Consider the following 24,769-nt stretch of genomic DNA (forward strand, 5'->3'; position numbering starts at 1 on the left):
GTTCTTTGCTTCTTGATTTGCCCGAGGAGCAGGATAAAAACTTTCATCTTGTTCTGCCTTTGAAGTCCTTACACCATTTAGTGCCCTTGCCTTTGGATGCAATAAGGATGTTCAAGTCTGCCTATATGCAGAGTTTTTCGGTATCATCTGTATTTAGTGACTACCCATTTTGTGCAAAATAGTCCCTGCAAAATGCTCACAGAATAATCAGAAGTTCACAAACTGATGAACTGCAGATGTATTTTATTTAGCCAACACAATTGGAAATTCGTTTTTAAATTAAATGATCACCTTCAAAAATATGAAAAATGTCATTTAAAAAAATCCACTTTTTAGCTTTCAATTACAAAAATAAAAGGATCTGTAAACCCCAGTTTCTTATCCCTGCATGGCAATAACCAAGTAGAGCTGATTATCTTTTGTCTCCATTCTCTAGGGACCTGGCCATTGGCCTCTTCCACATGGTGAAACTGAAACTTATTTGGCAGTTATCTTCTTTGTGTATCACCTGTTCACTTCTCTCATTAAGTTATCCACCTAGTTGCTGAAGGCATTAACTTTTGTGACCCTTTGATATTAGAAACAGTTGTATGGCATTTTATATATACTCTGCCCTTCCAGGTTTAACTCACTTAACCTTTTCTATATACCTTGCAGCATTAGATAGACAAAGATCAGTGGGGTTTCTAAGGCTCCAGTGGGATAATTATTAAGATAAAGAAGTGGTCTTGCCTCCCTGACCCACACAGCTACTTCTTCCAATAGTCCTCAGACCTCATGGGTAGAGCACTGGGCAGTTGCCTTGTTCTGAAAGCTGAGGCTTTTAGTCACAGGAAGAAGCTCAATACCTAGGCACTTTGGACTGGACTTAGGAGTTCTTAACCTAGGGTCAATAGATTCTCAGTAGGAGGTCTGTGGACGTGGATGGGAAAAATTTTTTATCTTTAACCACAACTGAAATTTAGCATTTCAGTTAGGACCATGGAAAACAAACCACAGTATCAATTAGCAATACCTATATGAGATTATAATATTATCATATAGTAGGTTGCAGGTACCTCAATATCCTTTATACCCATCACTAGCTTCAAAATTATGGTAGTTACCCTTGCTGCTGGACTTTACTTAATGTGTAAATAAAGCAGTATTACTACGTTACAAATTTGTTAATATTTTGATAATCGTATTTCAATATAATTCATTTCCTTTGTAAGTTATATATTTTGTGCATTTATAAACAATCTGAGAAGGAGGTCCAGGGACTTCACCAGGCTGCCAAGGTGCCCGTACCACAAAAAAAGGCTAAGAACTCCTGGATTCAAAGGACCCACTGACAAAACAGTACAACCATTTCCCGAAATCAAATGCATTCTTTTCAGGGTGCTTTCCTGATCAGATCTTAGAAAAAAATCTAATGGAATGCAGGCTTCTGGACTACAACTCCCAGAAGGTGATGCGGCCCCAGGGCCTATCCGGAGTTGAGACAATGACTCCACCCAGTTGTCCTGTGTACCGCTTGACAGCCTACGATTCCCGGCATTCATGGCGGCTGTTTATTCCTTGGGGACATTATGGACGCCGAGTTATTGCTGGGATTTGTAGTCATTTCATGTATCGCTGGTAGTCGGTTCCCTCTTACAGTATCTGGGGTGGCTTCGAGAAAAAAGAGGCAGGAAATGTAGCAATTAAACAAACGGGTCCTCTACATCTGCCGGTACCGGGTCTGGTTCCCAAGCGCGTGAGGCGGAAGTGGTGGTGGCCGGCGCGGCCGGAAGTTCAGATCAGCTGATGGGGGAGGCGGCGCCGCAGCCGCGGAGAGGCCCCGGCTGCCGAGCGCTTCGTCCGGGCCCAGAGTCTCGGATACTGGCCACGACCCCCGTTCGCACCTCGCAGTTGGGCGAGGCCCGGTCCCATATCCCTTCCAGGCTTGAGATCCTCGTCCGGCACGGCCGCCCTGAGCGCCCCGGCCACCCCCAGCCCCGGCTCGCCCCTCAGGCCCCGGGCCTCCCCTCAGCCCCCGGCCGGCGGCCCAGGCCCCGGATCCGCGGGGGGGGACCCGGCCCCGGGGGGTGCAGGCCCCATGGAGCTGATGTTCGCGGAGTGGGAGGACGGAGAGCGCTTTTCATTCGAAGATTCGGACCGCTTTGAGGAGGATTCGCTCTGTTCCTTCATCTCCGAGGCCGAGAGTCTCTGCCAGAACTGGCGGGGATGGCGCAAACAGTCAGCGGGGCCCAATTCCCCCACTGGCGGCGGTGGCGGAGGTGGCAGTGGCGGTACCAGAATGCGAGGTAAGGGTGAGCTGGGGGGAAGGGAACGGGCTGGCTCTGCTCAGGCCTTGCTGGGGAGCTGTCCCCGCTCGGGAGCTGTCCCGGACCGCGAGCTGTCCCGAGCAGCTTGGAACGGACTTCTGGACTCGCTTTTCCAGTCTTCCTGGGGTTGGCTTCTCCACATCAGCGTGTGTGTGTGTGTGTGTGTGTGTGTGTGTGTTGGAGTGATGGCTGGGAAATTCTGGGTTGGATACGATTAGCGACAGAAAGTAGATTTTTTTTGTGGTTCATTTGCCTTAGTAATGGAATAGAAGAAAAAACTCCTCTGACTTGGGAATACTTACCTAGTTAAGCCCGCGGCAAGCCAGAAAATAGAAGAGAAGGAGGGTAGGGAGTGGATTGTGAAGAAGGGACCACTTGAGGCGTGTCACCCCCATTGCAAAGTGCATTGGGAGCTTCTTGTTAGGGGTGATGATGATCTCTGATTCTGGCTACACCAAGAAGGGATTCCACTCATAGGAAAGTGGAGGTGAACTGGAGATTCCATAGTCACATAGGTTCAAATCAGAGGCTTGTTTCTTGTCCATATTGAACAGCTGTCAGAAGCTGGGACCACTGGATTAGAGCCTTAGATTTCTATCATCTGGGGCCTGGGGAAGAGTGTAGGAAACTGTCTCTAGAGTCTCCTTATGAAATGCTCTTCCTGCTTTGTGCTGTGAGTTTCTTTCATCCTGGGGTCTTTCAGTGAATTAACTGATTAGTGCTGTGAATAATTTTGCTTTTATTAAAGGGGATTGAGGGAAGAGTGATGATAAGTGAAGCTCCACAGGCTCAAGACTTACCACATCCTTTCCCTGCCTTCCTCATGGCACAGTTTTTGTTCTGGGCCTCAATGCAAGCTGACCTTTTTCAGCAGTTGGGATTGTGATTGTACTCCGGCCATTCCAAACTCCCGTTTTCCAAACTTCCCTGCAGAGATTTCTAGCACCCTTTTGGGACAAAGAAAAGTGTACATATGTCACTTGTTAGGAGTGGTAGTGTTCAACTTCAGTTGGAGAGGTAGCATATGTTCTGTGCACATACACCCACACATGCACAAAGATCATAGGCAGTTTCACTGTGGGTCTTCTGTGGTCTCTTTGCTTTTTCACATTTGCATGTGTGGGTAGCCTTGGGGCTTAGAGCTCCTTCACTTTGAGGGAAGTAACTGAAGTAATGTCGGTGAAAATTTTCAACATACTGGTATCTTCCTGAATAGGTTAAAATCTAGAAAAGCATGTCATTCCCCAAACCCGCTGCCATCCCGGGGTACTCTCAGTCTCTCACTTGTGAAATAAGGAGATTAACTTTTTTTTTAAAAAAAGAGGTTTCTTTCAGCTCCATGATTTTCTGATCTGTCTTCTAATTTGACTAGCAATTTGGTGAGATATGTATGCAGTCTGTCGCGTTTCACCTTTTAAAAAATTTATTTATTTTTGAGAGAGAGAGAGAGAGCAAGCAGGGAAGGGGTGGAGAGAGGAGAGAAAGAATCCCAAGCAGGCATCATGCTGTCAGTGCAGAGCCTATGTGGGGCTCGAACTCACGAACCACGAAAATCTTGACCTGAGCTGAAACTAAGAGACGTGTAACCGACTAAGCCACCTGGGCGCCCCTCACCATTTATTGATTAAAACAGTGTGGGAAACCTTGAGTGGTAACTCCATCCTACTCCAGGTGTTTTCAGGAGCAGCAGCTAGGTTCCCTTGGGATAACCCATCTTCCTCCCCATCCCCCTTCCCAGGCTTCCAATTGTAGGAAGCCAAGGATCAGGTGTGCCAAGGGACATGCAGCCTCTCTTGCTACTGGAGGTCCCTCTCTTAACTCCTTTGGGCTCTGGCCTGTCTCCTCTCCTTAGTTAGAGGCCTAGAATAATCTAGAGAAAAAGGGATAGTAAAAAGCAGTTGGAGAAGAGAATGTCAGGGGAGAGACATTAACAATGTAATATAAATCTAAAGTGCTAGGTGTAAGGGAAATTAGATGCCAAGCCATGTGAGAGGGTTGCTTGCTAGGATCCTGGAACACACCTGTTTGGCCAGGAGTTTCTGGGATATCTGTGGTATCTTCTGTTCTAGACCTTAGGTAGCAAGTTATGGGCTGCAGTTGGTTAGCTCCCCTCCCCCAGATGAAATCTTAAGAGTTAATGTATCCTAACAGGAGGGTCCCTTGGTTTTTCATCCAGATCTCCCTTTTCTTTCATAGTGAAGGTGGGGCCCAAGATGTTAGGCGCTGGCATTGGTGCCAGGTAATCATGACCCTTTTCATTTCCCCTTCTCTTTACCCTCACCTAAACCTTTGTTTCCAAAGATGGACTTGTGATCCCATTGGTGGAGCTCTCAGCAAAGCAGGTGGCATTTCATATCCCATTTGAAGTGGTGGAGAAAGTTTATCCCCCAGTGCCTGAGCAGCTACAGCTCCGAATTGCTTTTTGGAGCTTCCCTGAGAATGAAGAGGATATCCGGTGAGGCTAAAGGACTGATGGTGGGGAGTGGGTCCTGATATTCCACACTGTGTGCTGGGTTTCCTCCAGAACAAAGGAGCTACTGTGTTTGGGGTTGTGGTAAGAAGAAGACAAGGGGAGGAGTGCCTGGGATTTTCCCCAAGAGGGAGCGACACTGGGGAGAGCGTGTCCAGGGCATTATGGTCTCTGACAGGTTATTTGCTGAGTTGTGGCTGTGTCCTCTTCTTCACTCCCAGGCTGTATTCGTGCCTGGCCAATGGCAGTGCCGATGAATTCCAGCGAGGGGACCAGCTGTTCCGCATGAGGGCTGTGAAAGACCCACTGCAGATAGGTAAGGGTCCCATCATGCCCTGTGGCACCCCCTGCTCTGCCCATCCCCTGTGTTATGAATTAAGGACCTACTGCAAGAAGCTGGAGCAGGTTGTCGGAATAACTGCAGGGCCAGGGTTGAGGGCAGAGAATTATGTCTTGATGGCTCTCCCTGACCATACCCATGTTTCTCCCCAGGGTTCCACCTGAGTGCTACAGTGGTGCCACCTCAGATGGTCCCCCCCAAAGGGGCCTACAACGTGGCTGTGATGTTTGACCGCTGCCGGGTCACTTCCTGCAGCTGCACCTGTGGGGCTGGGGCCAAATGGTGCACTCACGTCGTGGCACTCTGTCTCTTCCGCATCCACAACGTGAGGCCCTCCCAATTTATCCTGGCCCTATCCTACGCTCCATCCCCCCCTTCTCTGCTGCATGCCTGGCCACAATGTGAGCCTCCTCGCCTCCCTTAATCTGCCTGTCTTTCCCTTGCTCCAGTGTCAGCAAACCTTTTCCAGCTTGTTCTGTTTCTCTCTGTTTCTCCTTCAGGCTTCTGCAGTCTGCTTGCGTGCCCCAGTCTCAGAGTCCCTGTCTCGGCTGCAGAGGGACCAGCTGCAGAAGTTTGCTCAGTACCTCATCAGTGAGCTCCCTCAGCAGGTGAGTGAGGTTGGGACACCCTTCTCCAACTCTAAGCTCCAGGACTGCATATTAGTCTTCATGTTAGTCCAAGGCCAACTTGGGTCACTTATGCCTTTGTCCCTTTCCCCCTCAGATCCTCCCCACGGCCCAGCGTCTTCTGGATGAACTCCTCTCTTCCCAGTCAACAGCCATCAATACAGTGTGTGGAGCCCCGGGTGAGTGTGGAGAGAAGGAAGGGCAGTCGGAAGGAAGAAAGCTGGTGGTACAGAGCACCACTTACTAAAAGCTTGCTGTTGTCAGGTGAATCCAGGCCCCTATCTCTATGTAACTGACTACCTATCATCCCCAGACCCCACAGCAGGGCCCTCTGCCTCTGACCAGAGTACATGGTATTTGGATGAGTCAACACTCACTGATAACATCAAGAAGACACTACACAAGTTCTGTGGACCCTCGCCTGTGGTCTTCAGGTAAATTGGATCTCTCTATGTCTGTGTCTGTGGTGGAAGGGAACAACCCTCAGGCTGTTAATCGATCCTTTGCTCTGTTAATACCTGTGCCTCAAAAATTTTTGTCTCAGACATCTTTTGTCTCCTACACTCTGTATTTTGGGTCAGGGTCTCTTTTGTGTCAAAGCCCTGGTGCACTTTCACCTGTCGTATGCAGCCCCATCTCAGAGTAATCATTTTCCACTCCATTACCTTCACAGTGATGTGAACTCCATGTATCTGTCTTCCACGGAGCCTCCAGCTGCTGCTGAATGGGCATGTCTGCTGCGCCCTCTGAGGGGCCGCGAGCCAGAGGGTGTCTGGAACCTACTTAGCATTGTGCGGGAGATGTTCAAACGGAGAGACAGCAATGCTGCCCCTTTGTTGGAAATCCTCACTGACCAGTGCCTCACCTATGAACAGGTAACCCTCCAGAGTTGGGTAGCCCCACTGTGGTTCATTTTCTCCTTCCCTTAACTTCATTTACCTCTTGCTGACAGGGACACTGGGGAGGGCTGCTCTTCCTTTCTCCAAACTATTAGGTGCATCTCAGAGCTCTCTGTTTCCAGATAACAGGTTGGTGGTACAGCGTGCGCACCTCAGCCTCACACAGCAGCGCCAGCGGACACACGGGCCGTAGCAATGGGCAGTCAGAGGTAGCGGCCCATGCATGTGCCAGCATGTGTGATGAGATGGTCACACTGTGGAGGCTAGCTGTTTTGGACCCTGCACTCAGCCCCCAGCGGTGAGTCTGCCCCTAGGCTCATCACAGCACGGATATTGGGCCAGCCCAGGACAGTCCAAGGCCTCATATCATGTGCACATAGAAACGTACTATTCTTCTAGTCCTAGGGAAATGGGAGGTACTGAGCGTTAAGGTTACCAGTGATTTAGGCGTCCTTTTTCTGAGAAGCTCTCTTCCTTTCCTCCCTTAAATAGCTCCCACTTTCCCAAATACCTGAGTATTGGAGTGATGTGTATGAGCTGGCTCAAGAAGTTCTTCCCTGGGTCCCTTCCTGTACCCTCCTTCTGGGGGTTATGCCTGCTCTATCTCCTTCCATCCCTTCTCAGAGAGCAGAATGTAGCCCCCCAGCAACCTCCCCCAACTTTGTTCCCACAGCCGCCGGGAATTGTGTGCCCAGCTACGCCAGTGGCAACTGAAGGTGATTGAGAATGTGAAGCGGGGACAGCACAAAAAGACCCTGGAGCGGCTCTTCCCTGGCTTCCGGCCAGCGGTGGAGGCCTGCTACTTCAACTGGGAAGAGGCCTATCCACTCCCTGGTGTCACCTACAGTGGCACCGACCGGAAGTTGGCACTGTGCTGGGCCCGAGCCCTGCCCCCTCGGCCAGGTGCCTCCCGATCTGGGGGCCTGGAGGAATCCTGGGAGCGGCCCCGATCTCTTCCTTCTGAGCCAGCTGTGCGGCCCAAGGAGCCTGGGGCCAAGCGCAAGGGATTGGGTGAGGGGGTCCCCTCATCGCAGCGGGGTCCCCGCCGCCTCTCTGCTGAGGGGGGAGATAAGTCTCTGCATAAGATGGGTCCAGGTGGGGGCAAAGCCAAGGCACTGGGTGGGGCTGGCATTGGGGGCAAGGGATCAGCAGGCGGTGGGAGCAAGCGACGGCTGAGCAGCGAAGACAGCTCCCTGGAGCCGGATCTGGCTGAGATGAGCCTGGATGACAGCAGCCTGGCCCTCGGTGCAGAGGCCAGCACCTTTGGTGGATTCCCTGAGAGCCCGCCACCCTGCCCTCCTCCTGGTGGCTCCCGTGGTCCTTCCACCTTCCTTCCTGAACCCCCAGATACTTATGAAGAAGATGGTGGTGTGTACTTCTCAGAAGGGCCTGAGCCTCCCACAGCCTCTGCTGGCCCCCATGGCCTACTGCCTGGGGAGGTCTGTACCCGGGATGACCTCCCTTCCACAGATGAGAGTGGCAATGGGCTCCCCAAAACCAAAGAGGCAGCCGCTGCAGTTGGAGAGGAGGATGATGACTACCAGGCATATTATCTGAATGCCCAGGATGGGGCTGGAGGCGAGGAAGAGAAGGCTGAGGGCGGGGCTGGGGAGGAGCACGACCTGTTTGCTGGGCTGAAGCCACTGGAACAGGAGAGCCGCATGGAGGTGAGGGGACACTGAGGGTGCTCTTTCGCTGCAGCTGGGAGAGGGGCCATCTAGCTCTAATTGGGAATGTCAGGACTGTAGTGAGGCTGTTAGAAGCCTTTAGCGGCTCCTGTCTGGACTCCCTGCCTACAGTCCATTCTTTTCACTGCTTCCATATTGATATTCCTGAAATGTCTGATTGTGTCCCTCTGCTGCTTAAAAGTCTTCAGTGGTTTCCCACTGCTCTTGGCATGACCTGTGAGGCCTCACTTGGTCTGATCTTTGTATGCTTTTTCAGCCTCATCTAGGCATTCTGCCCTTTCTACTACAGTCAGTCGAACCATTCCTCTAGCTTGCCATGCTCTCTCTCGCATCCTTACATTTGCACAGATTGGCCTGTCTGCCTAGAATCTTCTTCCCTCACCTTTCCTGGCTAGCTTCTGTTCTTTCTGCAGGTCTCAGGTATCTTAGAGATCACTTCCTCTAGGAAGTCTTCCCTGAGCTTGCCCCTTTGCCCTAGGTCCCAGTGAAGTATCTTACTCACTTATGCCCCTCTTGGTCTTTCCCAGTGGTAGCTGGCTTCATGCTGGTTTGTGTGTTTGTGTGTCTGTTTCTCTAATCAGACTATGAGTTCCTGTGGTATACCCAGGACCAGCATAGGGCCTAGCATATAGCAGGTACTCATGGGATGTTTGCTGCTTGAGTATGAATATGGTGTCCTGCCCCTGGAAGTTGGGGCTTCAACCTGTGTGGTGCCCGTCCTCTCCAGATATTGTTTGCCTGTGCTGAGGCCCTGCATGCGCACGGCTACAGCAGTGAGGCCTCCCGCCTCACTGTGGAGCTTGCCCAGGACCTGCTAGCCAACCCACCTGACCTCAAGGTAGAGCCGCCCCCTGCCAAGGTGAGAGACCCCCCATTCCCCTCTCCCCCCATTTATTGCTAACCCTCTTCTATGCCCCACCCCAAGTGAGAGCCTCCTCACTCCACCAAGATGAGTCAGACTCATATGTCTGCTTCCTTGTACTTCCCCTCTTTAGGGCAAGAAGAACAAGGTATCTACGAGCCGTCAGACCTGGGTGGCTACCAACACCCTGACGAAGGCAGCTTTCCTGTTGACAGTGCTAAGTGAACGCCCAGAGCACCACAACCTGGCCTTCCGAGTTGGCATGTTTGCCTTGGAGCTACAGCGGCCCCCAGCTTCTACCAAGGCCTTGGAGGTCGGAGGTTCCATCAGCCTTGTACTGCAGTCTCCTCAGAGACTCCTCAGAGACTTACAGCTTGATCTCTACTGAAGTGTTAGGGGTCTGAGCTTCTTCCTGTATTCTTAGGTGAAGCTGGCATACCAGGAGTCTGAGGTGGCTGCCCTGCTCAAGAAGATTCCTCTGGGTCCAAGTGAGATGAGTACCATGCGGTGCCGGGCAGAGGAGCTTCGGGAGGGGACACTCTGTGACTATCGGCCCGTTTTGCCTCTCATGCTGGCCAGTTTCATCTTTGACGTTCTCTGTGCTCCAGGTATGGTGCATGACTCTACTCGAGTGGGGATCTTGGGTAGGAGTAGTTTTCTCTAAGGAGAAACCAAGAGGCCCAAGGCTCTGAATTATCCTTAGGACCCATCAGGCAACTTCATGAGTGGTCTGGAATGATGAGGGTCTTGGGTTGCCTACATTTCATTCTTTCCAGTGACACTTCTTTCTGCCTGACTTATTCCACCTTTCATCCAGTGGTTTCTCCCACGGGTTCCCGGCCACCAAGTCGTAACTGGAACAACGAGATGCCTGGGGATGAGGAGCTGGGATTTGAAGCAGCAGTTGCTGCCTTAGGTGAGTCTGGAGTATCTTGAGCACTTCTGTGAGCTAGTTGGCCCAGGCCTTGAAGGGCATGAGACATGGTCCCTGTTTGAAGGGGTGGTATGGTAGTGGGACAGCCAGAATGTGACATGTTTGAACCAGGTAGTACAGTCAAGAATTTAGGGACAAAAGGTGTGCTATGGCACACAAAATGTAAGAAAAGGATTCAGGAAGGGTATAGAATACGGAATGTAGGTCAAAAGATCAGTTAAGTTTTTGGTAAGGGGACAAAACACCATGAATAAAGACAGGGACCATCAAGTCTTAATGAGGGCAAGGAGTCAAACTTCCTTGAAGTGATGGGTATGCCATGAAGGTAGAGTGGGCCAATTATGAAGGTCTTAAAAAGCAGATCAGAGCTAAGGCTGGATGTAATAGGCAATTGGGACCTTCCACGGGGGATGTGGGTTGGACCAGGAGAACTCCTTATCTCACATATGCTGGTGGCTGGGCAGCCCTGGCCTGTTCACTTTTGCTGTCTTGGGAGTTATGGCCATTCTCAGTCCCTATGAGACCCTTCTTCTCACAGGTATGAAGACAACAGTGAGCGAGGCAGAGCATCCCCTCCTGTGTGAAGGCACACGTCGGGAGAAGGGTGACCTGGCACTGGCACTAATGATCACTTACAAGGATGATCAAGCCAAGCTCAAAAAGGTAGGGACTGAAGTACTAGGATTTTGACAGGCAGAGAGCAAAATTTTACCCTTTCTCAGAGGATTGCAGTCCAATGAGGAAAGGGCTATACTGCCCATAGGGGATAAGTGGAAAATCTTGGGGACACCTGATAAAGAATAAGACCAATGGTTCTCGTAGGAGTGCTTGGGCAGGGGATGAAAGAAAAGAAGCAGTTACTCATTTATTTCAATATTTACTGAATATCAATTTAGTCAGTCCTGTGTTAAGTGTTAGGATATCAAGATATGTAAGCCGGTGCCTATCATCCAGGAGGTTCTCCTATGGTTGTCACTGGGGAAGGCTTCCCGAAGAGGTAGTATTAAGCTGTTTCAAAGAGAAAGTAAGGTAATAGAAATAGAAGTGAGGATATAAAGGGCATCCTGTCCCTGCTTCTCTCTTCTTCAGATCTTAGACAAACTCTTGGACCGAGAGAGCCAGACGCATAAGCCCCAGACACTGAGTTCATTCTACTCATCCAGCCGCCCAGCCACAGCCAGCCAGAGGTCTCCTTCAAAGCATGGGGGCCCATCTGCCCCAGGGGCCCTGCAACCCCTGACCTCGGGCTCTGCAGGGCCTCCTCAGCCAGGGAATGTGGCAGGGGCTGGGCCAGGCCCCACTGAGGGCTTCACAGAGAAGAATGTGCCTGGTGAGGTGGGGGCACTGGGCAGGGGGGGATGAATGGTATGGATTCATGTTGGGGTCCCCTTTCCTTGGCTTATCCCAATGTCCTATTTTCCCCACCTAGAAAGTTCCCCACATTCTCCCTGTGAGGGCCTCCCATCTGAGGCAGCTTTGACCCCAAGGGCGGAAGGGAAGGTTCCCAGCCGCCTGGCACTTGGCAGTCGTGGAGGCTACAATGGACGGGGTTGGGGCTCCCCAGGGCGGCCTAAGAAGAAACACACAGGTATGACAGCCTGTGGGATGACATGGAGGGAGGGATTTCCTGAAGTGTGAATTCTGTAACTTCTAGCTTCTGAGACTGATTTGTCTTGGGGAGTTAGGCATGGCCAGCATTGACAGCAGTGCCCCTGAAACAACATCGGATAGTTCTCCCACCTTAAGCCGGAGGCCACTTCGAGGGGGCTGGGCCCCCACCTCCTGGGGCCGAGGACAGGACAGTGACAGCATTAGCAGCTCTTCCTCGGACTCTCTGGGCTCCTCATCCTCCAGTGGAAGTCGCCGGGCCAGTGCCAGTGGAGGGGCCCGGGCAAAGACCGTTGAAGTTGGCAGGTCAGTGGAAGAAATACTCCTCTCATCTGGCCCACCCTCAGAGTCACATCCCTGGTGTAATCCAACTATTGTCCCCCCAGCGACACCACTTATCCTGCTCTTTTCTGCCTACCTGGACACCCATTTCAGAGAAACCCCAATCCCCGTCCCTACCCCATTGCCCCCTCAGGTACAAGGGCCGCCGTCCCGAGAGTCATGCCCCTCATGTACCCAATCAGCCATCAGAGGCAGCTGCACACTTCTACTTCGAACTGGCGAAGACGGTGCTGATCAAGGCAGGGGGCAACAGCAGCACTTCCATTTTCACACATCCATCTTCCTCAGGGGGCCATCAGGGTCCTCACCGCAACCTGCACCTTTGCGCCTTCGAGATTGGGCTTTATGCCCTTGGCCTGCACAACTTTGTTTCTCCCAACTGGCTCTCACGTACTTATTCTTCGCACGTTTCCTGGATTACAGGTAAACCCAGTATCTTGATTTGGGAATGGGTTGGGATTAATTGATAGAAATGAGAGTCTTATCCTTGTGGAGTTACTGATCTGACAGAAGACACCATACTAACCACCACCCCCCCCCCCTTTTTTTTTTTTTGCTCCTTTCCTTGAAGGTCAGGCAATGGAGATTGGTAGTGCAGCCCTGACTATACTGGTAGAATGCTGGGATGGACACCTGACGCCCCCTGAGGTTGCATCCCTGGCTGACAGGGCATCACGGGCACGAGACTCCAATATGGTGAGGGCAGCAGCGGAGTTAGCCCTAAGCTGCCTGCCTCATGCCCATGCATTGAACCCCAATGAGATCCAGCGGGCCCTGGTGCAGTGCAAGGAGCAGGTATTTCTAGGGGCAATCTGGGGACTTGCTTTCAGGTATCTAGGAAGGGACATGGGGAAAACTAACAGCCCAGCTCGATTTCCAAATCTTAAAGTTCACAAATTTTCTAGTTTGTGCTATTATGGTGACACTTGACATATTAATGCACTTTCACATCCATTACTTCTTTTGCCTTACGACTCTGAGGTTAGGATTATTCCTGTTTTATAGATAAGGAAATGGAGATCTATAGGTTAGGGACCAAGGTGGTCACCAGGTTGGAATACTTGGGGAAGGCCTTGTGGAGATAGTGGGAACTGGATGGGAGGGAGTGGCTAGGTTAGTTTGGAACTGGGACTGTAAGTAGTTTGGAACTGGTCACCAAGTGTTTGTTCAGTGTGTGAGGCATTCATTGCTCTGACTCTGACCTCTGATGCCTCCCTGGGAACCAGCCAACTCAGAGGGAGATGTTGGAATGTCATTTACAACCATGCTTGAGTAAAGCCCCTCCCCTTAACTTCTGTGCCCCTTCCTTCCAGGATAACCTGATGTTGGAGAAGGCCTGCATGGCAGTGGAAGAAGCGGCTAAGGGTGGGGGTGTATACCCTGAAGTGTTGTTTGAGGTTGCTCACCAGTGGTTCTGGCTATATGAGCAAACAGCAGGTGGCTCATCCACAGCCCGTGAAGGGGCTACAAGCTGTAGTGCCAGTGGGATCAGGGCAGCTGGGGAGGCTGGGCGGGGGCTGCCTGAGGGCAGGGGGGGCCCAGGCACTGAGCCGGTTACAGTGGCAGCAGCAGCAGTGACAGCAGCAGCCACAGTGGTGCCAGTCATCTCAGTGGGGTCCAGTTTATATCCAGGTCCAGGACTGGGGCATGGTCATTCCCCTGGCCTGCACCCCTACACTGCTCTACAGCCCCACCTGCCCTGCAGCCCTCAATACCTCACCCACCCAGCTCACCCTGCCCACCCAATGCCTCATATGCCCCGGCCTGCCGTCTTCCCTGTGCCCAGCTCTGCATACCCACAGGTGAGACCAGTGTTTTGTTGGGGAGTTGGGCACGTGGGAGAACATTAGGAGTTCATGTGGGGTTGGAGTGTGGGGTACTCTGGGAGAATAATAGGACTGTCTTGGTGAGGTGGTGGGGGTCTGGGGGGACTCAGGCCAACCAAGATAAGAAATGTAGGGATACCCACTTGTGGGATGAAGGGGGAGAACCACATCTTAATATAATTTCCTACTCTTTTCCCTGTCTCTAGGGTGTGCATCCTGCCTTCTTGGGGGCTCAGTACCCTTACTCAGTGACTCCCCCCTCACTTGCTGCCACTGCTGTGTCTTTCCCCGTCCCTTCCATGGCACCCATCACAGTACATCCCTACCACACAGAGCCAGGGCTCCCACTGCCCACCAGTGTGGCCTGTGAGTTGTGGGGACAGGGAACAGGTGAATGGAGGGGAGGTACACTGGGCAGGGGAGATGGGGGGAGGAACCCTCTCCATCCCTCTTTGGGCTGTGAATTCCTCATATAGCTTTCATCCCACCCTCAGTGAGCAGTGTCCATCCAGCATCCACGTTTCCAGCCATCCAGGGTGCCTCGTTGCCTGCTCTGACTACACAGCCCAGTCCTCTGGTGAGCGGAGGGTTTCCACCACCCGAGGAGGAGACCCACAGTCAGCCTGTCAACCCACACAGCCTACACCACCTGCACGCTGCCTACCGTGTTGGTGAGAAGTCTTTTTTTTGTGCCCCCACCTGCAGTTGTGCCAGAGGCTCTTTAGTGATGCCTCCCTCCCCACGGCTCTTACTTTGTTTGTTGTGGGGTCTGATGTACCAGATTGAGGTGCAGGGTGAAAAGGATGTACCTTCACTATGTGCCCACCCTTTTCTCCCAGGAATGCTGGCACTGGAGATGCTGGGTCGCCGGGCACACAATGATCACCCCAACAACTTCTCCCGCTCCCCCCCCTACACTGATGATGTCAAATGGTTGCTGGGGCTGGCAGCAAAGCTGGGTAACACCTCCCCTCCCCAGGACCATTGTCCGCCCCCACCCACTTTCCCCACCTTCCTGTCCCAGACCTCCTTCCTAGCTCTTGCTCAGAGTTGAGGCCTTGGTCGGGTATGTGTGCGTGCGCGGGGGGTGGGGGGTTACCTCAGCTCCTGGGGTGGAGGGAGGCTCTCTGCCAGGCCAGAGCTGAGAGATAAAAGTTGGGTCCCTAGGGCAGAGGTGGCCACCCCCGTCTCATGCCCCTCCCCCTGCCCCCCAGGAGTGAACTACGTGCACCAGTTCTGTGTGGGGGCAGCCAAGGGGGTGCTGAGCCCGTTTGTGCTGCAGGAGATCGTCATGGAGACGCTGCAGCGGCTGAGCCCTGCTCATGCCCACAACCACCTGCGTGCCCCGGCCTTCCACCAACTGGTGCAGCGCTGCCAGCAGGCATACATGCAGGTGACAACCCTGGAAGTATGGAGTAGGGTGGAGCACCTCCTGGGCAGGCATGGAACCGATTACCCCGCATGCTAGGGAGGACGGGCCTGGTTCTGTGCTTAGTGGCTCATCCTCTTCCAGTACATTCACCACCGTTTGATTCACCTGACCCCTGCCGACTACGACGACTTTGTGAATGCGATCCGCAGTGCCCGCAGCGCCTTCTGTCTGACACCCATGGGCATGATGCAGTTCAACGACATCCTGCAGAACCTCAAGCGCAGCAAACAGACCAAGGAGCTGTGGCAGCGGGTCTCACTCGAGATGACCACCTTCTCCCCATGAGTCTGGCCCCTCTAGGGTCCTATACAGGGATACAGGCCTGTGGCTATGGGGGCCCCTCACACAGAGGGAGTGAATCTTGGCTGGACAGATCATCCCCACTCAGTTCTCTGGTAGCCCAGACTGGCAGCTGCTCTTGGGCTGTAGCTTGGGGCCAAGATGTCTCAAACCCTAGAAGCCTAGGGTTGGGGGAGACAGCCCTATCTGGGAGGGGGCATTGGGTGGCCTCTGGTATTTATTTGGCATTTATAAATATATAAACTCCTTTTTTACTCTAGTCTGCCTGGGCCTTTGCCTTCTTTCCCTCCATGTGCAGATGAACTTTGAACCGGGGTGGGGGAAAAGACTGATACTTCCTTTATTCTAAGTTTCTCCCACTCCAGTGAGGCAGACAAAACAGAAAAATAAGGATGTTTATTAAGGACATTTCTAGCCCACAGCTAGGGCTCATACTCAGCTCTATGAGCCACTGTCCGGCCTCATCCCCATTCAATGTGAATGACATTAGGGAGGCCGGGCCACAGGTAGATCCCATTGATCCCACAGTAGGGGGGGGTCCCTCCCATAGCCAGGTATAGATAGATATACTGCTGAGAATGAAGAGGGAAATCACTGGATTAATAAGTTCCTCTACACCTTGCCTGGACCCTTTCATTCTCACCCACCTTCAAAGACCATGGGTTGAAGGTGCCTAGTACCATGATGTGGGGTATCAAGGGAAGCCCCTTTATAAGACCCTAGAGGTATGGGAAAGGACTGCCCTTTCCTTCTCAGCCATCCCAGGCCTGGGGGCCACTGAGGTAGAAGGGGCTGGGCCACTCTAATACCCCTTGTGGGCCCTGCTCTGGGCTTGCCCTTTAGGGTAGTGGGGCGCTTTTGCTGGTACAGGAGGCCTGGACATCAGCCCAGACTGGAATGTTGCAGTTCTTCCCGAAGCCATGAGGGCACTGGCTGTCCAAGCCGGTTTAGCAGCTTCGACAGATCCAAATTGTGGTTCCGGAAAAAATCCATAAGAAAAAGGCGGGACTGAGAGGAGAAAAATGGAGGCAGAAATGGTAAGGAGTGGGACATAGGATGAGACCTCAGAGGTAGAGAGGGATACCTTGTCTGAGGCTTTACTCACCTCAGTGTCCATATCCGGATACCTCCGGCCTTTGCTTTTGCCCAGACAACGAGTCTTCCCACCTTCAAGTCCCTGGCACCAGAATCCCTTATCTTCATCAAACCTGCTCAATAGCAAAAGGGCATTAATTGGTAGGGAGAAAAGAAAATTCAAGCCCCATAAATGTATATTACCTCTCCCAGCTCACAGGGACACATGTCTCTTCCAAACAGACATGGTCAACCTGTTTCCCCATTTCCCCGATTCCTCCTCCCCTGGGTCATGCTCTCCCACCTGAGGGTCCGTGTGTAGTTCAGAAAGGGTGTGATACCCAGGAACTTCTGGATGCTCTCCATTGAGGCAGCTGGGTTGGTACGCAGCTCTTGCCCATCCACAATCAGCAACTAAAGGGACAGAGATGTAGTTCCCTCTGTATTCCTTAGAAGCCTCTAGGCTGAAGGGACAAAGAAGGGAAGGGGGACCCCAACAAAGGCTACTGGGGGGCATGTACCTGTCCAGAGGGGTAGTAAGTCAGCCAGCGCTGCAGATGGGTGGAATAGTAGCCAGGGACAAGACAGCGGTTCTGCAGGGAGCGAAGTGCCAGAGGGGCCTGAGAGGAGGCTGAAATCACCTGGTAGAAAGTATAATTCAGAGCAGCTGGGTCTCCATGTGCTCGCTGGTGCTGAAGGACAAGGAATAGGAAAGGATGGGTGATTTGATAGAATTATTCTGCCCTACTCTTGATCTGATGAATACACAGCATAGGAATCCCACACCAAAGCAATCTAGTTTCCCTACCCTCTTCCTTTCTGTCTCTAGCAGTCACCACCTCCCTCACTTAAGCCCTAATGTATCCCTAGCTTCAGGCTCACCTGATACCAGGAGTAGGCCCTGTCAGCAGGGTTGGTGAGCACAGTGATGATCTTGGCTCGTGGCAGAAGGGCAGCCCCCCGACGTGGTACAACCTCTGAGTCAAAGTAGGTGGCACTTTTTTCAAAGAGAAAGTCAGTGCTGGCATTGGAAGGGACAGGGAAGAAGTCCATGTACCTAGGAAGTAGCACAGAGGAGAGGCAGAGAATTTGCAGCATGAAGGGGCCAGATACCTGCACTGGTGGAAGCTGGAATGAGGATTTGGAGGGAAGGGAATGTTCCTCTGAGAAGCATTACAAAGGGTCCCAGTCTCACCAATCAATACCCTTGTGGTAATTAGGGCCGTTGAAGAACTGAATCTCCTCAAAGGTGCTGGGGCTAGGGAAGCTGCTAGTCACAGCTGGGTGCAGGCTCAGGAAGAAGTGAATAGCTGTGGTCCCTAAATGGGAGAGAAGGTCGAGGCTATTTTGGGAAAGAAGCCAGATCAACAATATGAATTTTAAGGAGGTGAGAAAATAACCACTCTGAGTAGTAATATCCCCTTTGGACAAACTAGAGTGAGAGAAGGAAAAGATAGTGAGACCCAGGGAAGTTAAAATAGTTCTCAGCCTTGACTGCATCAGAATCACTTGTGGATCTTTAAAAAAAACAAACCACAGATGATTCTGATTCAGGATTAAGAATCACTGTCTCAAGAGACTGGATTAAGGAGAGGTGGGTATGAGAAGGGAATTCCTTGGCCAAAGAATCCTTTGGGCTTAAGGCAGGGCAAGAGAAGTTGGCTAAGGACGATTCACCTGTTTTCTGGGGTCCCACAATCAAGAACTTGGGTAGCCGATCACAGGTTTTCTCCTTGGACCAGATATCTTTGTGCCTCTTGTCATCACAGGGATTCTGAAGGTGAGGCCAAGAATCAGATGTTTCATCTTTTCTTCAACTCTCTCCACCCCCATCACGTCTCTGGTCAGCCTGAGCTCCAACCATACCTGCCAAAGGGGGCTTCGCTCTTGAGGGAACAGTTCAAAGTACTTTCGTGCAAGAGGGACAGGAGGAAGGGTCTGTAGGCGCAGCCGTGTCCAGCATTGAAGGAAACGCACCAGGCTCTCAAAGGTATACAGGCCCAGCCGATCATTTCCATAATTTGACAGATGGGTCATAAAAATGCTGATCTGCAAGAGGGAGCCTGCGTGTCAGAATTAGAGAGCCTACCCCACCTCAGAATCAGGCTTGGTGAGCAAAGTTCCCAGCCTACATACACTTCAGCTCTCCAATCTTCTAGCCCTTCCTCTCAGCACCTTACCGGATTAAGCAGCACTGTCAGAAAGAGCTCTCCGCCTCGGATGCTCCGGTCTAGTTCACGAGAGCCTCCAGGATATTCATTATAGAAGATTGTGTGAGTGAAGAGTCCACACGTCTGCCGTGGTAATACCTAGAAGAAGGAAAAAACAAACCAACATGAGATTTGAAAGGCAGAATGAAAAATAAATAAGGGACAAAAGACCTAAGGCATTAGGATTCCCTGGGTTTGTAAAGTACTGAGTTACACCAATAAAACTCTTACTATGTGCATTATGACTTTTCACCCCTTTACCCCCTATTATGTGAACTTGGACTGGCAGTTGAGAGGACACAGGTCAGTGCAGGTTGGTGGCTGTCTAAATGTAGGAGTTTGATTCAGGTTTGTATCAGGGGTCCCTCACCATAATGCCATTGTGAATGAAGCCACGGCGGTAGCGGGCAGGGCGGAGATGGGGATATTCCTCAGTGCTGGTCACCTGGATGCCCCACACAGATTTCCAGGCCTCATAGAGTTGCGTGTGGATGGGGTATACACCCGAGTGGTGGGGGGCCACAGCATACCCCAGATCCGTGGGAATCCCATGTTCCTGGGAATGGCATAGATTCTCACCAGGACCTGGTGAGGTTCAGGGAGTAGAGGGTAAAGAGGGTGGGGATACCTCCACAGAAAGAAAAATGGAAAGGGTAGGGAAAGGGCAGCCCATTAGGGGAAGGTTGAAAAGGAATCATTATCTCTGGGAAAAAGTATGGGGAACAGATCCAAGGGTCTCACCAGAGCAAACTGTTTGTTGAGCCTCATCTGGTCAGCCAGCACGGAGCGATTGTGGAACAGGTGTGGCTGCATGTGGCTCCACATGTGGGGGAACCACCAGAACTCTTTGCGGTGCTTCAGCAGCATGTCGTCCCCTGCATCCTCCTCCTCTGTCCCTATGACCACACACTGACCACTGACCACAGCCAGTCAGGCCCTGTGCCCTCCTCTGTTCTGTAACAACACTGACCATCTTCCATTCTTGGGATAAGATTGCTGACCTCTGCCCACCTGAGACTATTTTGCCCCACTGCTGACTTGCTCTTCAGCCACCCATGCTAACCTAAGTTCATATCCACCGCTAGCTCCTCACCATATTTTGACCCCAAACCCTGCCCCTTTTCTCCAACTTGCCTGCCCAGGAAGATGAACAGTGAAGGAACAGTCCAAACTAAGACAGATATGCTGAAGGAACAGGGGAATACACTCACCAGTATGATAGAACTTGCCCGAGAAGCCCAAGTTGAAAGTGAAGTTGGGGACTAAGGTCCTGAGTTTGTTCTGGGTGGTCAACAGAGCCTGGGAAGAGTAGCAGGAACACAAGAAATCATGAGAGCAGACTGATCAGGAGAAAAATGAAAAGTAATGTTCTTCCTGCCTGAAAAGGGCAGGGAGTATATCTATGACAAGCTCAGAATCAAGGGAGTCTGATAGGACAGAGCTTGAAACAGCTTCTAAGGAAAGAAATTTGAGTCAGGAAAAAGACTGACCTCAACATCAGCCACCTTCATGCGGGTACCTTCCTTGCCCACAAAGATGTCATCAATGTCTACCAAGATGTAGCGGTCAAGGTCTAGGCAGAGGCGCTTGCCAGTGAGGTATGCAACAGCATCAACAAAAACAAGTTTGTGGAGCCAGAAGGAAAGGCCATGGCCAAAGAGCACCCGCTGGATGCCATCATGAAGCCCCAGGTCTTGTACGACAGTGGGAAGCCGGGTCCGGCGAGGCACTGGTCCTGGCACAGGGGATTCAGCTGGCCGAAGGCTGGCAAGAAGCACTGGTTCATATGTGCTATGATTGGATTGGAAGATGGTCCAGTCATCACCAGGCAGCGGCCCAGGTTCCAGGCGGCTGGGGCGTGTGAGATGCAGTAAGGGGGCAGAAGGATTCACTTGGTAGTCCCGGAGCCCCAAGTTTGAGTGTAGGAAAAGGGGAAAACCCTTGAGCTGGGCACTCAGTAGGCTATGTTCATGGGCTCGGAAAAAGCCAATGATGCCCACACCGTACTCCACACAGTACCGGTCTAACAGTTCCCGACTCCAGGCATCCAGGTTGACATACTTGAGCAGGTTTTCATAAATGACCAAGACATAGCGGCCACGGGTATGATCAGTCAGTGTGGGCATGTCCCCTCGGCCGGGTGCTAGCTCAGTGCTATAACGAAAACGACTAGACTCCAAGATGGCCACAATCTCCTGCCCCAGCTGTGAGTATGCACTCTCCACAAACACAAGGACCACAGGTTCAGTTCGAGCTGTCTCTGGTGGCCTGGGGGGCCGTGGTGGGACTGGTGGACGTACAGGGCCAGGGCCAGCTGCTCCACCACTGCTGCAGTCTCCCAAGGGCAGGGGCAAGGGTTCCTTGGCCTTGGGGCTGGTGGATACGTAGTAAGCCAGGAAGCCCATGGAGCCCAGACTGAAAGCGATCAGCAGCAGTATGAGGCGGTGCAGTTCCAGCTGCCGAGCTGGGCGTACCACCTTCCACAGCTTGAGCATGGCGGGGAAGGGGAGGCAGGGATGGGGTCTACCTCAGGGGATGGGAGGTAGGAGTTCTATAGGCTGGGCTCTCTTAAGAGGGTAGGATAGGAAAGTAAGGGAAAATGATTTCCTCAGGGTCAGTTCCCTGAAAAGTTGGAGCCAACTCCCCTTACTTTAGGGTAGGGGAGTTAGAAGGGGCAACGAGGGGCAACTGGACACAGTCCACTGGTCTCAAGTCACCATGGCCCCCTGGCCCATGGCTTCAGGATGCAAATCTAGCCAGGCTCCACTCTTGGTCCTGCTGAGCTCCTCACATTAGAGGTCAACAAAGTTCATAATCCCTGCCCTCACTATCTGTAACACAGAAAAATCAATGGGTTACTTCTCCACCTGAAAGTGTATCATTAACCCATTCCCCTCTTCACCCATCTCTCTTACCTCCTGCTCACAGGATGATTTGTTCTCCAAAAAAAAAAAACTCCTGTAGAAGAACAACACAATCTGAGTCTCATATCTTCACTTCATAGCTTGTTGCCTTTCTTAGAATATAAATTCTCCTTCCTGAGCTAAGCTCAGAGCTAGAACAGTATATTCAAGGGCTGGAAGGGAACAAATCTCCCATCAAAAGGAGACCAAACAGCTTAGGAGGGTGAAAATGAACCTGCTCTGGAAGAAGTTCCCAGCCCACGACTAAGCAGTTGGCCAGCCAGCAGGAGCTCTGGTCGTTCTGTGAGGAAGGGACAGAAAGCCCCACAAGTCCCGTGCTCCAATGAAATATCAGATAAGAGGAAAGTCATGAGTCTGTTAATCTTCCTCATCAATCAAACCCAACATCACAAGCTAGAAGCACTAATGAACTTGTAGTGAGGAGAACACTATGGTGGGGGGTGGGGAGATTCGAAAGGTAAAAGAAATGGTGCTACCTAATCATTCGATTCACTTCCAAACCCAGAAACTCTCTTTTCTATTACTTGTGAAAAATTACTCATCCCCTGTCCTTCATCTCACCTGCACGAGTGTCAGAGAGTGATAAAAATGTAGCCCCAGGGCAGACCACATCACTGGGGCCTGAGAGAAGCCAGAGGGCTGAGTCCAGTCTGTCTTCCTATCACTTCAGTTCACCTTCCTAACTTAGCCTAGGTGATACTATATCCTCATCACTGAACAGCTCAGAAGGGTCCTGAGCTAGCCTATGGAGACATGAGGGATTGAATCCTGTTACAAAAAGATAGCAAACTTAGTGGGGCTGGATGAGAGCTACAACAGCTTAAGTCATACCCAACCAGTAAGAAAGGGGTAAGGACAGTGTGATCAGAAAACAGTTTCAGGGAGACCTAATTTTGGAGACTGTTTTCTTAAATATATAGACTGCTTCTAGAAGCTTTATTGTTGTTCTCTCCAGCTTAGCCATTCCTAGTAAGGCCAGGGACTGGCAATCCTTCTCTGCTACCCACTCCCAGGCATATACATCTCAGGGGTGAGATCAGGCAGAGACAGGGTTCCTCAGAATTGAGAGAGATGATTTAAGAACAGTTCAGCTTTGGCCTGGGTAAAATTGACATGAAAAGAAAGCTGGGGAGAGGACTGAAATAGTGATGGGAAGGGGTGAATCCTAAGAATTAAAGGAAACTCTTTAGGGAAAACACAGTAGTGAGAAGTCCTCACTGACACGAAGTGGACACTCAGGGTGTCTCCCCCATTACTGTTAAGAATAATTGTAAATAGTGAGAGCTTACTCTTTGTCAGACATTCTTCCAAGAGCTTTCCATATATTTAATGCTCACATCAGCCCTGGAAGGTAGGTAAGAGGCAGACACTATTATTATCCCCATTTTACATGTGAGTAATTTGAGGTCCAGAGAAGCTTAGTCACTTGCCCAGGATCACACAGCTCAGTCAGTCAGTGGAGGAACTGGGATTCAAAGTCAGGCCTGTCGAGCTCCACAGCCCGGGTTCTTAACCACTGCATGTTGGCTTCACACCTAGAAGAAGCAGCAATATTTAGGGAAGGGGTGCTGAGGGAGCTATTGGGGTCGAGTGTGGGATGGGATGACAGATGCCGAAGTAGGAACGCGGGGAAAGGGTTGCTGTACGTGTGAGCAGCAGCGGGAGGTTTCTGAGGCAGAAACCAAAGGGGTCCCCCAGGCCTGGGCTGGGCGACAGCACTAGTGAGAGGAACCAGGGAAGGCGGGGAGACAAGTGGTGCAGATGCCGCGGGAGGGGGGGGGGGTGGTGGCTACCGAGGAGCGAGCGACGTGGGAATGCGGGGCTGCCATACCAGGAGTCACGGGTAGAGGGTCCCTGCTGAGGGGGACATGGGGTCACAGGTGGATATGAAGGGAGCGCCAGATGGGGACCGGGCAAGGGACACGCCGAGGAGAGCTTGGGGTGACATCGAGGCAGGCATTGGGCTGGGAGAGCCCCGAGGGGAGGAGGAGCCCCCTACTGAGGGAAATGAAGCAACTAGGAGGGAGACTAGTGGAGGGGACGCAGGAGAGGGGAGCGCTGGGCCGCGCTGAGGGCCGCCCGGGACAACCCCGCGGGTGGTTATGGTGGCAACACTGAGGGGAAGTCTGTGAGGGGAGGGACTGCGGGCGACCGTGGGTGGGGGCCACCCTCTGAGTGGGGGGTGGTTACCCTCAAGGGCGGCTCACCCGGCGGACTAGGCGGCGTCCCCGCTGTCCCCGGGCTCCGCCGCGTCCCGGGGCTGCCCGGCTTCCCAGCTCTCGGGGCCTTGGGCCGCGTCGCGGCGGCTCCGCCATCTCCGAGAGAACGCTCTGCCGCAGCCGGGCCCAACCACCGCTCCCACCCGGGGTGGGGGGAGGCGGCTCGCTGCCGCTCGTGACCCCCCTCAGGTCCCCGCAGAGTCCGGGCCTGGCAGCTGCACTGCCGAGGTGCTGGGCGGCCGAACAGTCCTCCGTAGCGCTCGGTCGAGCCTCGGCCTCCGAGACGGCGGGCTGCGCGCCCCGCCCGCAGAGGCGCACCCCCTCCTCCCCGCCCGGTGGCACAGTCTGGCGAGCGTCGGGCGCCGCGGCTCCCGGGGTAGGGGCGGGCCCAGGATTCGGGCTCGTCCACTCAGCCCTGCGAAGGGGGAGCCGAGTCGGGCCACTGAGGGGCGAAGGGGGCGGGGCAGCCCGTGACGCGGGCGGGGCCCGGGGGCGGGGCGAGACCCCTAGCCCGCCAGCTAAGGGTCCACATCTTTTCTCTCCACCCCAAACTCGCCTCAGCAGCCCAGTGGACCAGTTGGAGGTTGATGAGTTTGAGGAAGTTTTATTTTAAAGTGGGCCCAAAGGGAGTGGGAGAAGCTACTTCTCCTCATCTGAAGGCTTGTAACCCAGGCTGCTCAAATCAGCCTTTGGCCATAAGCTTCCA

At 52.5% G+C, this 24,769-nt stretch overlaps 2 protein-coding genes across 7 annotated transcripts; one reads left to right on the top strand and one right to left on the bottom strand.

Annotated features, from left to right (window-relative positions):
* Positions 1–1,612: 1,612 nt before the first annotated feature.
* On the top strand, positions 1,613–15,895 carry ZSWIM8 (zinc finger SWIM-type containing 8). Of its 4 annotated transcripts, none has more exons than XM_019444571.2 (26): positions 1,613–2,288; positions 4,611–4,764; positions 5,001–5,095; positions 5,272–5,444; positions 5,620–5,727; positions 5,843–5,924; positions 6,059–6,179; positions 6,419–6,620; positions 6,767–6,942; positions 7,318–8,311; positions 9,060–9,191; positions 9,328–9,507; positions 9,619–9,802; positions 10,012–10,110; positions 10,667–10,791; positions 11,218–11,458; positions 11,558–11,716; positions 11,814–12,042; positions 12,212–12,501; positions 12,650–12,873; positions 13,392–13,880; positions 14,111–14,294; positions 14,399–14,575; positions 14,744–14,863; positions 15,187–15,297; positions 15,418–15,895. In XM_019444571.2, the coding sequence occupies exons 1-26, from the start codon at positions 2,081–2,083 to the stop codon at positions 15,876–15,878; spliced, it is 5,718 nt and encodes a 1,905-aa protein (XP_019300116.2). In that variant the 5' UTR covers positions 1,613–2,080; the 3' UTR covers positions 15,879–15,895. The 4 variants fall into 4 exon arrangements, with proteins under 4 accessions (XP_019300116.2, XP_019300119.2, XP_019300121.2 ...); XM_019444574.2 differs by having other exon boundaries at positions 1,622–2,288; positions 14,111–14,270; XM_019444576.2 differs by having other exon boundaries at positions 1,622–2,288; positions 15,119–15,297; positions 15,418–15,622.
* Positions 15,896–16,017: 122 nt separating this feature from the next.
* On the bottom strand, positions 16,018–24,393 carry NDST2 (N-deacetylase and N-sulfotransferase 2). 3 transcript variants are annotated; one of them, XM_019444581.2, is made up of 15 exons: positions 24,052–24,392; positions 23,134–23,379; positions 20,411–21,751; positions 20,132–20,219; positions 19,662–19,816; positions 19,291–19,476; positions 18,891–19,019; positions 18,577–18,759; positions 18,388–18,484; positions 17,906–18,029; positions 17,593–17,767; positions 17,232–17,402; positions 17,015–17,124; positions 16,742–16,844; positions 16,018–16,644 (listed from the first exon to the last, which is right to left on the bottom strand). In XM_019444581.2, the coding sequence occupies exons 3-15, from the start codon at positions 21,413–21,415 to the stop codon at positions 16,519–16,521; spliced, it is 2,652 nt and encodes an 883-aa protein (XP_019300126.1). In that variant the 5' UTR covers positions 21,416–21,751; positions 23,134–23,379; positions 24,052–24,392; the 3' UTR covers positions 16,018–16,518. The 3 variants fall into 3 exon arrangements, with proteins under 3 accessions (XP_019300126.1, XP_053765550.1, XP_019300128.1); XM_053909575.1 differs by having other exon boundaries at positions 21,836–23,379; XM_019444583.2 differs by having other exon boundaries at positions 17,052–17,124; positions 20,411–23,379; positions 24,052–24,393.
* Positions 24,394–24,769: the final 376 nt, after the last annotated feature.

The sequence above is a fragment of the Panthera pardus genome, unplaced genomic scaffold, assembly GCF_024362965.1.
Source record: "Panthera pardus isolate Hobbes unplaced genomic scaffold, ASM2436296v1 HiC_scaffold_22, whole genome shotgun sequence".
Taxonomy (NCBI): Eukaryota; Metazoa; Chordata; class Mammalia; order Carnivora; family Felidae; genus Panthera; species Panthera pardus.

What these genes read in the sequence shown, in the direction of transcription:
- ZSWIM8 (XM_019444571.2), top strand. Translation starts at nt 2,081, where the DNA reads ATGGAGCTGATGTTCGCGGAGTGGGAGGACGGAGAGCGCTTTTCATTC. An exon ending in CCAGCTCTGCATACCCACAG is followed by an intron (nt 13,881 to 14,110) that starts GTGAGACCAGTG and finishes CCCTGTCTCTAG; the next exon opens with GGTGTGCATCCTGCCTTCTT. An exon ending in GCACGCTGCCTACCGTGTTG is followed by an intron (nt 14,576 to 14,743) that starts GTGAGAAGTCTT and finishes CTTTTCTCCCAG; the next exon opens with GAATGCTGGCACTGGAGATG.
- NDST2 (XM_019444581.2), bottom strand. Translation starts at nt 21,415, where the DNA reads ATGCTCAAGCTGTGGAAGGTGGTACGCCCAGCTCGGCAGCTGGAACTG. An exon ending in TCAACAAACAGTTTGCTCTG is followed by an intron (nt 19,477 to 19,661) that starts GTGAGACCCTTG and finishes TGCCATTCCCAG; the next exon opens with GAACATGGGATTCCCACGGA. An exon ending in CTTACTACCCCTCTGGACAG is followed by an intron (nt 17,125 to 17,231) that starts GTACATGCCCCC and finishes CTGTCCCTTTAG; the next exon opens with TTGCTGATTGTGGATGGGCA.